Source organism: Stylophora pistillata, chromosome 3 (genome assembly GCF_964205215.1).
Source record: "Stylophora pistillata chromosome 3, jaStyPist1.2, whole genome shotgun sequence".
In the NCBI taxonomy this organism is placed as follows: domain Eukaryota; kingdom Metazoa; phylum Cnidaria; class Anthozoa; order Scleractinia; family Pocilloporidae; genus Stylophora; species Stylophora pistillata.
The window spans coordinates 32,909,464-32,921,710 of record NC_142521.1 but is presented as its reverse complement, the minus strand read 5'-3'; the positions used below and the strand labels follow the sequence as shown (position 1 = coordinate 32,921,710).

The following is a 12,247-nucleotide window of genomic DNA, read 5'->3' as shown; positions in this document are numbered from 1 at the left end:
AACAAAAGATACCGATAATAGAATTTATACGGTGACACGGTTCAGACGGGCTAGGATACATCACTAAATACGTCTAATCTGTAGGAGTATAAACAAAATCATTGAACATTGCTCTTAAATAAACTCGCAGAATTCCTATGGAAGTAATAAGAGAGACATTTTCGGGGCATAAGCAACACTCAATATAGTTGATTTACGAGGTATAGTACGATTTGTGGACATCGCCATGCTTCCCTCGAGCGGCTTCGTGTTGCCTGAACGAATTATGAAGTATCGCTTGTTTAAAAATTAAGTCGAAGATTCAGATCAGCCAATCAAAACAGAGCGAAAAATGCCACTAAATATGAACACAGGCATCTTAAGAGAGATCCTATTTCAAACAAGGAGTCTGAATTGTGATAACCTGAAGGAAATACAATTAATCTTTAAAACCTCCCAAATGATTAAATCTTAGGCAGACCCCTTTACAAAAAGGCTTAAGACTGAAATTTGTTCACCCTATGGTGAACGAAACTACGTGCAAAAAACAATTTCACACTTCGACTGCATCTTCCTCGTTAAAGTGAAACTAGAGGTGTATGATAGAGTTACGCATATCATCTCTGTTGAAAAAAAAAACAATTGTTTTCATACATTTCTATTTTTCCAATTCAATTCTGCCTCATTATTTTCCTTAACAGACTCACCTGACAGAGTAACAACATTCAGTGCTTGGACGGAGATTGGCGACACAGACAAACCGGCAGACGGGCCGGCAGTGGGTCCTGCTCTCACGTGTACTGCCAGAGACGCTTCACCTTCTTCATTTCCTTCATTTATTGTCAGCTTGAATCGATATTTTGAGTCAGGTTTGAGAAGATTTATGGGCAACGTCAAAAGAACAAATGAGTTGTTGCCAGGGTTAAACGAGGAGACAGGATTGTACCCACTCAGTTCCACAAAAGAAAATCCTGCAGAAAGGAGAAAAAAAAATATCGCTGGTAAATGTGGCACCTCTTTGGCACAGAAAAAGCGTTTGAACCGACAGGGTCAGCAGTAATTTAGGATGTGGTGGCAAAATTGATAGAGCGATGGAGCCCGAAAGGTACGGGTTCGAATTCTTGTTAGGTCATTCGTGTTGTACTCGTGCAAGACTTTCAGATTTCTTAGCTCAAAACCAGGGGTCCAATGGAACTTTTCCCAAATCTCTACCAAGTGAGGTATTTCCTGATGACAGAAGATCAAAGTCGCTCACGAAGGCCAATGCCACGTTGAGTTATGTTCATCATCTCCATTCAACACACCTTGTTCTTCTGAACAGCTCCATTCCACCTTAGTAGGCTCTGTGTTTGTTTTGTAGTATCCCTGCAGTGTCAGTCTGTCATTTGGGTTCATCTTTATGTTTGCTACATCCACCCACACAGCTGGTGGTTCACCTTCCACCACATTTAGTTCTATGGAGGCCGCAGCAGACCGGGAACCTTTTGTAACATCCACACTGGATATAAATTATTAAAAATGCGTGGAAATTCAGAGTGACATTAAAGTTATTGAAAGTGGAAAAACTGCTTAAAAACGTAAAAGGGACATTACGCTGATCCGCGCTTTTATCATAAAAACGTACTTAGACCTCTTTTTTCGTCGGACATTCAGGGCAAACCACTTCCAATACTTTTCAAACTGACACTTCCTTCAACTTTTTAAAAAGGTTGAAATACTAAACACCGTTTGTTTTCGTTTAGTGAATACATTTGTAGGGATTTTTTTAACCTTGCAAGTGTCCGCTGAAAATGCCTCAAGGGAGATGAACACCGTTACTACTTACCGAGCACCCTGTCCATAATTATATTTCAGAAATGAGCTCTACACTTATTCCTTAATAAGAGAACTCGGTAAGTAACTCTATAAATTTAAAATACAGCCGTTTGGTAAAGGTAAATAATAGAAACTCAATAGACGTAAAAGCTTGCGAGATAATATTATCACTAGCTTATAACATTGCCAGATTTCTCTGATTTTCCTTTTATTTTTTTCTATTTATTTTAAGATCTAAACAGCTAGTCTTTATATTGGGACAAACCTGATTACATAAGTTTTCCCAGCGAAGAAATGGTTACTCTGCACTTCGGTTATACAGCCATTGGCAGTAGAAAGTATAAAGTCGTTATCCACGGTGGCATTACATAAGCCACCGCCAAGAACTGCACAACTCCAGCTGCAAGATAACTCATGGTTCGTTCCATCAGGATCGATGGTCAATGTTTTGGCGTCCAGTTTAATTGCACCGCTGTTACGACCAATAAGTCGATCGCCTGGGAACAGAAAAATCATGGTGTTGGTGGATCATGAGATGAGAAAAAATGTGCTCTGATGAATTGATTCTCTTTCAATCCAGCATAATTTTCAATTCAAATAAAAAAATCTAAATAGAAGATAAAATTTTCGCGAAGTTTCCGTGAAGTTTCTTCCCCATTGAAGCCATTAAAGTAGAAGTATTTTGAATTTAAGCGATCTTCATGTAAGATTTACCTAAAATCAGCGTCAAAATTAGTTGACACATCATGTTTGAAAAGTTCTATCTATGTGGGATATAACACTCCTGTTTCTACCACACTCTGGTATAAATCATTAACAAGACACTCCGCCTCCCCCCCAGCCCCCTATTCAATGTTGCCTGTATGTAGCTTAAGGTTCATGGGATCACGATACAACAATGTTTTAGGAATGAGGGGTTGGAAAGGTTAATGTATCATGTATCAACAGTTTTGTCACCGATTGTAGGCTTCACTCCACTTAGCTTCGATTTAATGACATTCAATCGAGAGGTAATTCTACAGGTTCATAGGGAAACATTTCAAATTAATTTTCCTTCAAGATCAGCTACTTTGACGTGGATCTGAATCCCATAAAACCAAGTAGGTCAACCTTACTTGAGGTTCAAAGTATTGTCTCTTCAGAAACAGCGATTAAGTCCTCCATCAACACCCACCGATAGAGTACGAGCTCGTGTTCTTCTTCACATTTTGTACAAATCACAAAATTGTTCTTACCTCCAAGTATGGCGGCTTCCAGAGGACTGGGCAAGGCTTTGATGTCTTGGCTGATGGAGGTCTTATCACTAGGATCGTATTTCATACTTGCAGTCACAGTAAATGTACAGTTGACGTCACTGGTAAACACGCCCTTGCTTATCTTGAGGGTGTTTTGATTTTTAGTTTCCCGGAACCCATCACTGGACTCAACCTTGTCTTTAGCGCTAGGATCACTGCATGTCACAGCCCAGGAAGTTTGTACTCTGGCGTCGCTCGCACAAGGAGCAACCTGCATAGTAAGTGAGGCAGTGAGAGTTGGAATAAGCAAAATATTTTCTAATTTTCAAGTGTTGCACAGGCAGCGGAAATTTTTCTCGCCAAAAAGATTTTCCCACAGCTTATTTGCATTGCGTTCAACTCTCATTTTGCTGGCTTATTTCGGTGAAGAAAGAATAAATTAAACGCCTCCTAGCCCAAAGTCCTTAGGGATTGTCCACCGCTAGGCTGAAAGATATTTGTACTAGAAAGAAAATTTCTCTCAAAAGTAATAAAGGTGATTGGTTTCATTTCCCGAATAGAAATTTTCTTAATGGAAATATATGAAAACAATTGTTTTTTTTTTTTTTTAACAGAGTAGATATGCGTAAGTTTATCAGGCGCCTCAAGCTTCAGCTGTTCAAATTGTCATGGGGCATCACCGGGCCATTTTAAGAATATGGCGAATTTTACCAATTTGCCGAAATACCGCCAGTCTATTGTACAGAAAGATTGGATTTAGAGTTACGAAGAGGTTACTACTTGACAAAATATTACTGTTATAGTATTTGAAGGCTACAAATAAAATCAACGGAGAGAGGCATAAACTTACAATCACTGTTGCCCTGATATGGAACTCCTCAGAAACAAACATTTTCCCTTCACTAAGATCGATGCTGGAACTTAAAGTCAGCGCTGGGACTGGATCAGACACTTTTATAACTGAATGAGTAGTTTCTTCAAATTCTGAAGTGTTTAGGAAGTTGGCCACCTCGAGCTTGAACAAGTACGTTTCGTTAGACTCAACCAGAGAACCTGGGATTTCAACACGGTCACTGTTTGAACTTAGATTACTGAGGATATCTGTTATAGCTGAGACGTTACTTCCAGCATTAGGCGATATCAGGGACCATTTGAAAATGAGTGGCCTGCCACCGCTTCCAAAAGACTGAGATCCAGAGAGGGAGAGATTTCCACAAGACGAAAGAACATTGGGACCTAAGAGGTTAAAGAGTAAAAAAATAAATAAATGGAAATAAGCGTTTGAATCGTCAGTTAAATTGATTCTTGGCCTCTTTATGTATATCTTATTTTTAAATTAATTGTGACATAACGAGAATGATACAATCCACCGGTTCGCATCCCCTACCTGAGGACTAATTTTGTGGACAAACCTTCACCTGGAAATGTAAATATTATTAAGGTAATATCCCTAAACTGGGTCCTTTTTTCATCACTTTCCTTTCTTGTCACCAGTTTATTCGAATACTGGGAAAATTTTATAAACTTATTACGGACGCGTATGAAAAGGCAAGGACCTATTCAGCCTTTGCCAAGAGAACTGGAAAATCACCTTTACCTCAACTCAGCTCAATGCATTTAAGTGACTTACACCTACATTTTTTTCACTTTTGAAAGAAAAACATTGCATTGTTTCGCTGAATTTGAAGGAGCTAGAAATAATGATATACCCATATACACATGGTATGCACATGGTATACACTTGGTATACACATGGTATACACATGGTATACACATGGTATACACATGGTATACACATGGTATACACACATACACATATTAACGTTGGTTTTCACTGAATGGAGTTGTGGAAACACTTGTTACCAGACGTTGGATTCCTTGGGCTTCCAATGGCTCACCTTTGATTATTGGCACTGGTTTTAAATGAACATCTGGTGAATCAACTGAGGACGAACCATTGAGAAACCTGCCGTTCTCTTCATTATGGGCCTTGAACACATCAGCCTTAAACTTTATAGGGTCTCCAACATTTATGGTTGCACCCTCTCCAAGGATTATTTCTACCTCTTGCGTATGGCCCAGGGAACACACGGCATCACCACCTAACGTTGTTACTGTCGCACTGGTAAAGAACTCGTCGCAGGTTTCCTCTGCACTGACAAATTGCACCTCTACATTAAACTGAATCAGAATTTTTGTGGCTGTCTTACTGAACTTCACGCTGGTAACTTGCGGTGGGGGCGCATAAACAATCGGAGCAGTAGACGATGCTACTACGGTCGCAGTGGCGGTCGGTGAAATTACAGAAGTGGAGTCTGGAGAAGTCGTGGATGTAAAAGAAGAAGCTGAAAGTAAATAAGCATTCGTGACACTTTTGCAGATTAAGCTCGAATGGCTTTTTGGACCAGCTGAAAAACGAAGTGTAGATTTCATTTCAATTCCTGATGACCGTACAAAATAAGGCACAAGTACTTGGATATGAGTCTTTATTATCCAACTACACCTAGACGAGTACAAATAAACCCAGAGACGAGTACAAATATCACGCGGTATTTGTACTCTTCTATTGTAGTACCGGTTAAACAGGTTTTCTCGCATCGAGCAAGCGAAGATTTGGATTGTAGTTACGAAAAAAAAAACAAATGGCGGAAAATTTGAATCATATTTCCGACGACGAAGAGTCAGAATGGCTGGCATGTATAGATCCAAGTTCATTAGATGAATCGTACGAAGAAAAACAGCTTGACGACCAGAAAATTTCTTCATTCAATGAACAAAATAGAAACAGCAGCACAACAACGCGCCAATTCCGTTAAGGTTTGCATACTTCTGTCACGCACTCCCCGTATATAAACATCCGCGAAATTCGCCCGCACTGAAATAACAGTTTGGTGTGTTGGATAATAAATAACTTATTGGACGTTTTGTTGTGTAGTATCGCTGAGTATTTTTCTCGTTATTTGTATTTTGACTCGCCCTACGGACTCGTCAAAATACGGCACAACTCGTAAAAATACTCATTGATACTACACAACAAAACGTCTAATAAGATATATTTATCGTAACCTAATTGTGACTGACGAATGCCATCCCTCTTGAGTTGATGATCAAGCCGTAAATTTGACATCTTTTACAATATGAATAATAAGCTAATCGTGAAAACGCTAAGCCAATGAACAATTTTTTGCTCTAGAAATCGGGGGTCACATGTTGTTTGAGACATCTGGGCCAAAAACTCCAGCCGGCCAAATTGAAACTTAAATTCAGCGTAGCATCAGGGAAATAAAGGCATATTATCGCTTTACCTGATTCGCTTGTAGAGGGAGTCGAAGAGGTTGTTAACAAGGAAGGACTGGCCGCTGAGGATACCGTGGTAGATGTCACTGAGGTCATCGAGGATGTTGAGGGCGAAGGTGAAATCGAGAGTGTTGAGAAAGTTGACGATACTGAAGGAGTAAGAGAAGACGATTTAGAAGTTGTTGCTAAAGGCAAAGAGGAAGATTCTGAGCTTATTAAAGTATCTGTAGAGGATGTCTCAGCACCATGGGTCGAGGTAACTGTTGTAAAGCCATGGCTATTAGTGGATGCAGCTGAGGAAATTGACAAAATTAAAGAAGAAGAAGTCGGAGGCACCGTGAAAGTTGTTGACGTTTTCATACTGGCTGTAGACTGTGTTGGAATGGTTTCCGTCGTGGATTTCGCGGCAGCCTCAGAATTCATAGTCCTACTAACTTCGTGAGAAACAGTAGATGATGAAGATGTCAAGGCAGTTGGGGAAGTTGTCATAGGAGCAGTAGAATGTAATGAATCAGATTCCGAGGCATCGTAGCTCGACATAGCGGTACATTTAACTTCAACAGTAGATGACGCAAAGGAATTAGGTAACACTGGAGAATTCAATCTATTTTCTGAACCTGTTGAAGTAGCCATGGACGGTGTTAAAGAAGTATGCGCGACGACGGATGTGGCAATACTCGACATTCCTGAAATGAAAGTTACGGTTAGATGCTTTTGTTTGAAACTGACCGTGTTTACTTTTCGAAAGTGGGTTGGTTACTCCCTCCCTCAGTTCCCTCATTTCGGCAGCATCTTTTGGCTTATCAGCAAAACTCTACAGGAGATATTTAACTTTGAAATCACCACTCTTCATCCCCATGGTATCAACGAACGCTTTTCATTCAGCTGATTCGTTCTTCTTTCTCTCGTCGCCATGTTCCCACCAATAGCGTAGCTCCATTTTCTGGATATATACACGCACAGAACCGGCTACAATTCGCTCTAACAGGGCTAACGCTCGAAACTTCAACTTTGAAACCCTTCACGGTGGTCAAAATACATTATCGACTCAGCTGATAAAACCAAATGGTCAGCAGTTGATCAGTTAGTCTTTTGGTCTTAAAAGCGCTTCTGTCAGTCAGTAAGCCTACTAGTCTAGGGAATGAATAGAGGGGGTAAGTTTCTAGCGAAACTATGGTGCTGCGTCGGTGGTAGAGTATAACAAAGTAATTTTGGTTTTATTAACTGAGTTTATTATGCTAATTTGCCACCGTAAAGAGTTTCAAAGCTAACGTTTTACGCATATGCCCTTCATATCCCCTTCATTCCCTCTTCATTCCCATTGACCATAGGCTAACGCTCGAAAGGTCAGCTTTCAAACTCTTTAATTTGCATTATCAACTCTGTTGATAAAACCAAATTACCATTTTAGTTAGTCGGTCTGTTACTTACTCCGTCATTTACCTACTTGGTGGGTTATTTTTATGTCCGGCCCGACATTAGTTGGTATCGAAAGGATTTTTACTGTCTAATTTCTTAGACTTTTACCTGATATTTGGCACGATACATTGTTAGTCAATTTAGGATTGTTTGCTTTCAGATTGTATTGATTGGGTGCATCGTAATTCCTGATAAAAATGTTTGGTGACATATTTAAGTAATATAGTCATGATACCTGCTGATGGAGCCACTGGCGGAGCATACACGGTCGCTGAATTAAAGGCTGCCGATACAGAAGAAAAATCTGGAAATAAATTAAAGTTTATTTTAGTGGACATACTGGGGACACTCTCTGAAATGTGCGTGTGTCAGGTTTCACATACAGGGAAACGAATTATTTTATCGTTGGATTGTTTCTACGTCGCCAGTTTCCTATTTCATTTACCGTGCTCTGACATCCAAGAAAAACATTTTCTAAGAACAAATTATGTCTGTTATGAGTTCATTTACTTACTAGTGTTGCATGAGACTTCGATCCAGCAAGTTTCAGTAAGCATAGAAGCCTTAGACGAGAGAAGATAAGCCGCAGAACTCAGAGAGAGCCGAAAAAAGAAGCTATCGCTTGATGGAAAGACATTTGAAGGTGTAGTCTGATCGAAAGACATTTGTACCTGTTGAATACGACATGCTGACACTAGACGAGAGAGGACTCCCAAGGATGGTGGTGGGGTAACATGCCACGGAGGATGAGGTATGATGCTGAAAAGAAGAGGTTTTGTTGCTTGTTGGAAAACTGTGACCTGTACCTGTTGAATATGACATGTTGACGCTGGACGAAGGAGAACTTGCAAGGATAGAGGTGGCGAATGCTGTTATGGAGGCAGTCGTATTACCTTTTAAAGAACAGATGTTCTAATTAGTATGACAGAAAACTTTGTAAAAAGCTTATAAGCCCAGAAGGCCCTTCTAAAAGAATCGAACATTCTAGTGCAACATCATCCAACAAAGTATTCCACTGATTTGGCCACCATGTTGAGCGATGACGCATGATGTTGGATGATGCTTGAGAAAGTTTGAATGTCCACATCATAAAACGTATGTATCACTCTCAGTGTGACCAGAAACGTCATACTTTTGACTTCAAAGTTTAACATTACAGCACTTTCAACACGCTCACTAATTGCCGGTTTCATTGTCACACCATCATCAAAACCATTCAACGAATAAAGTCAAGAATCAACTTTATCTCTCTGATATAAATATATATCTCTTTGATAAATACATCGATCCTTCGAATATTTGTCTTCTCTTCTGAGAAGACAAATATTCGAACAGTCTCGCAGAGATTCAAGTCTGTGCGATATTTTGAGCGGGATATTTTCGAAGAAGTATTTTCTTCAAACGTATAGTGCTTTGTATAGAGACGCCATGTTTGTGTCCCTCTGAGAGACACAAATATGGCGGCCGGGAGCGAAGGAAAACATATGTCATCGAGTTTTGCTATAAAAAGCTCGTAGTTGTGTTCTGAGTTCTCATAAACATCTATACAAATACTTATTCTCATACAGTGACTGTTCAGATTGCGAAATCTCAGCGGATAAGGCACTTTTTTAACCTAAGGGACAGCATTTTCCGCCGCCATTTTAATGTCGTGTCAAAGAAAAATCTTAGAAATTCAACCTTGCTTTATCTTTGTAAAAAGATAAATCTTCAGCTGTCCTAAAAACTAACTAAACTAAAATCTCAAAAGGATTGATAATTCCTTGTTTTTTAATTTTGGGACGCCACGTGAAAACCAAGATAATATCAATATCCCTAGTAATTTTTGGAAGATTTGTTCGAGGCATTAGTGTCTAAGAGTTTTATTAGAAATACGTTCTTTTGGCCTCTAAGTTCAACTATGTACAACATCGATCGTTCTAATCGCATAGCCTGCAGGTTTTCTTGTTTGCAATTGACTGGATGAACTGATTCAGAAACTGAAATTCAATCGATAGTGGATTTTAATATGATGAGAATAAAATAACTTGAAGAAAAATAATTTTAATTTTTATAATTTCCTCTTTGATGTCACGCCATAATATTTTCCACGTGACTCGAAGTTAAAAGAAACGTTCAAGAAGTTTCCTATTGGCATAGGACAGTTGCAAACTTTTTTCATCTGTTGATAAAGTCCAATAAAGAGAGGGGCTCAGGCGTTCGTCTCTTCAAAGGAAAGCTTTTTTTTAGATTAATTTGATTTCATTATCTTTCGTCAAATTTATCCTTCTTTTTCTTGTTTCTTCGTCCTATACATGAAAGGAGCTGGCTGTTCCCTTATCATTATGCTTCTATTAACCGTCGTTTTAGCCAACTGCACAAAAACTTCAATTGAAATAATTATACCCTGCGAAGAAAGTCGCCCAACTCACTCACCTTCGGAACCAACGCATACGCAGACATCATGACAGTTCGACGAATGAGACCAAGTCGAAGGAGATGATGAAATGGAAGAAGTAGGAGATAAAGGTTTGGAGAGAGTAACTGTTGAAGTAACCGGGAGGGTAGTTACGGGGGATCGAGACGTTGAAATAACTGAAATAGACGCATGATCACAGGGTCAGTTAGACAGTCATACACTTGGTCTGTTCTCTTTCTTTAGTGTGGCTATGCGTTTGTCTGTCTATCTGCGCGTGCTTACCTGTTTTTCTATACTTCTGTCTATCTGTCTGCCCCTCTGTCTGTTTACTAATCTGGCCCCGGTTGTTCGAAGGATGGATAACGCTATACACTGGATAAATCTCTATGCGGTGGATAGCGCAGTACGTTTTGGTAACACTTATCCGCAGGATAGCGATTTATCCGTTGGATAGCGTCATCCGCACTTTGAACAACCGGAGCCTGGACGTCTGTATGCCTGTCAGTATGGGTCAGTTAGACAGTCATACCTATATGTCATTGAAAACCTCTCTAAAGTTAAATGTTACGTCAAATTTCCCGCATGTCGAGAACTGAAAAAGGTAAATAATTTTTCTTTATAAAAAAGTGTGTCCGTTATCCCTTTATCATTGACTTCAAATGTCAGCTTGAGCGTCCATAAACCAAAACATATATATAGCCTATAAAGGATCGAAAATTAAAATAACACATTTCCTTATAATTTTTTTATAAGAAATTGTATGGAGCTCTCCGAGATACTTACAGCGCGAGCCCCGTGTGTCTTCTCATGAGTTTTGATGTCCCGCCTACATTTTGACAGTCATTACATTTTCAACAATGATCGGGCATTACCCTATACGATCCTTCCACATCAAAATTCTCTTATGTCGCAATGCTCTTTGTTTTCGTGAGGCAGTTTTGTACATGTGTACATAACATTTTTGCCCATGCTAAGTGACAGTCATTCCTGATTAAAGATCAAAATTGAAATTGATTTTTGCTCACTCAAAAAAGGTATCGCTACATGGGCTATCATCAAATATAAATTGAAAATCGGCGTCCAAGCTTTGATTGTTTGCTGTGAAAACAGTTCAAAGCAGATTAGCGTTTACAAGTGCTATAAAGTTAAAAATGTTCGAGTGGAGAAGGTTGAAAATGTTCAGATTATTATATGACGTGACTACTACTAACGTTTAGCATACTTATCAACATCACATATTTAAAGAGTTTCTTTAGCAGGGAATAAAAAAGTCTTCCTAATTTAAAGTATTCTTCAAATCGTTCTCATAAAGAGTCGTTTCTTATATTCTATAAAGTTCGAATAGTAAACACCAAAGCTTTCGCACACGAAGCGCTTAGCATTCAAATAATTGTTATAAAGCTGATTTATCTCTAAATTATGGAAGGAGCCCTGTGCGATTTGGATCATGATTCTCATTAAGAAAATAAGAAAAGCAATAAAAAATTAATGAAAAGAAAACCCAAAAAAAACAGAAAGTTACGGAATACCGAGAATCCCTTAATTCATATAGCGTGAGATAAGATACGTATTAGTATGACAAAAGTTGACTTGAAAATTACTTGAAGTGGTGCTGCCGCTTCCAAATGGCATAAATGTAGCAAATATCCAGATTTTGATGAGTGTGGATCCAATTCCCCAGCGTTCGTCAGGTGGTGGATAAAAGACTGAAATATTTGAAAGTTGAAAGAGTAACAGTTATGGAGCGCCATCGTAACTAAATAGTTGTGTTGTGTTGTGACATTTTCTCTGAGCCCATTCATGGAAATGCATAAAGTTTTATATGTTTTATGAAGGTTGGTCTTTCGCATCATGAAATAACGTGAGGTAAATTTAAACCAACCTTTCGGAAGATCCATCATTTAGTAGCGTTTCGTCTTCGTTGACCCTTCGTGACTCCTTCCAGACACAAATTCCGGTACAAACAAGGCAAGAATTTCCACTCAAAGTGGTTTAGAAATTATTTTTCTTGTTTTTTACTGTAATGATCCTTGAAGCTCAAGCTGAACCAAAACTCGAAGTTTCTGGAGAAAAAAATACCCACTTCTCCTCGTAAATAACGTTG

At 39.0% G+C, this 12,247-nt stretch overlaps 2 protein-coding genes across 3 annotated transcripts in view; one reads left to right on the top strand and one right to left on the bottom strand.

The window, feature by feature from the left end:
* Positions 1-2,428, top strand: part of LOC111331629 (uncharacterized) — a 21,987-nt gene extending 19,559 nt beyond the window's left edge. The window contains exons 3-4 of one of the 2 annotated variants that reach the window (XM_088753973.1): positions 681-1,084; positions 1,722-2,428. The gene's annotated coding sequence lies outside the window, so the exon portion shown is untranslated. Of the gene's footprint in view, positions 1-680 lie in introns of both variants that reach the window. The other variant, XM_022936781.2, reaches the window with a different exon arrangement.
* LOC111331613 (uncharacterized) overlaps positions 1-12,247 on the bottom strand; it is an 18,975-nt gene extending 6,728 nt beyond the window's left edge. Inside the window, exons 1-12 of the mRNA XM_088753972.1 lie at positions 12,026-12,247; positions 11,745-11,849; positions 10,161-10,319; positions 8,417-8,638; positions 7,981-8,049; positions 6,335-7,012; positions 4,928-5,374; positions 3,880-4,265; positions 3,030-3,300; positions 2,060-2,291; positions 1,284-1,477; positions 687-950 (exon numbers count right to left, since the gene is read on the bottom strand). Coding sequence (XP_088610098.1) covers positions 687-950; positions 1,284-1,477; positions 2,060-2,291; positions 3,030-3,300; positions 3,880-4,265; positions 4,928-5,374; positions 6,335-7,012; positions 7,981-8,049; positions 8,417-8,638; positions 10,161-10,319; positions 11,745-11,849; positions 12,026-12,044 — 3,046 coding nt within the window. The 5' untranslated portion in view covers positions 12,045-12,247. The remainder of the gene's footprint in view (positions 1-686; positions 951-1,283; positions 1,478-2,059; positions 2,292-3,029; positions 3,301-3,879; positions 4,266-4,927; positions 5,375-6,334; positions 7,013-7,980; positions 8,050-8,416; positions 8,639-10,160; positions 10,320-11,744; positions 11,850-12,025) is intronic.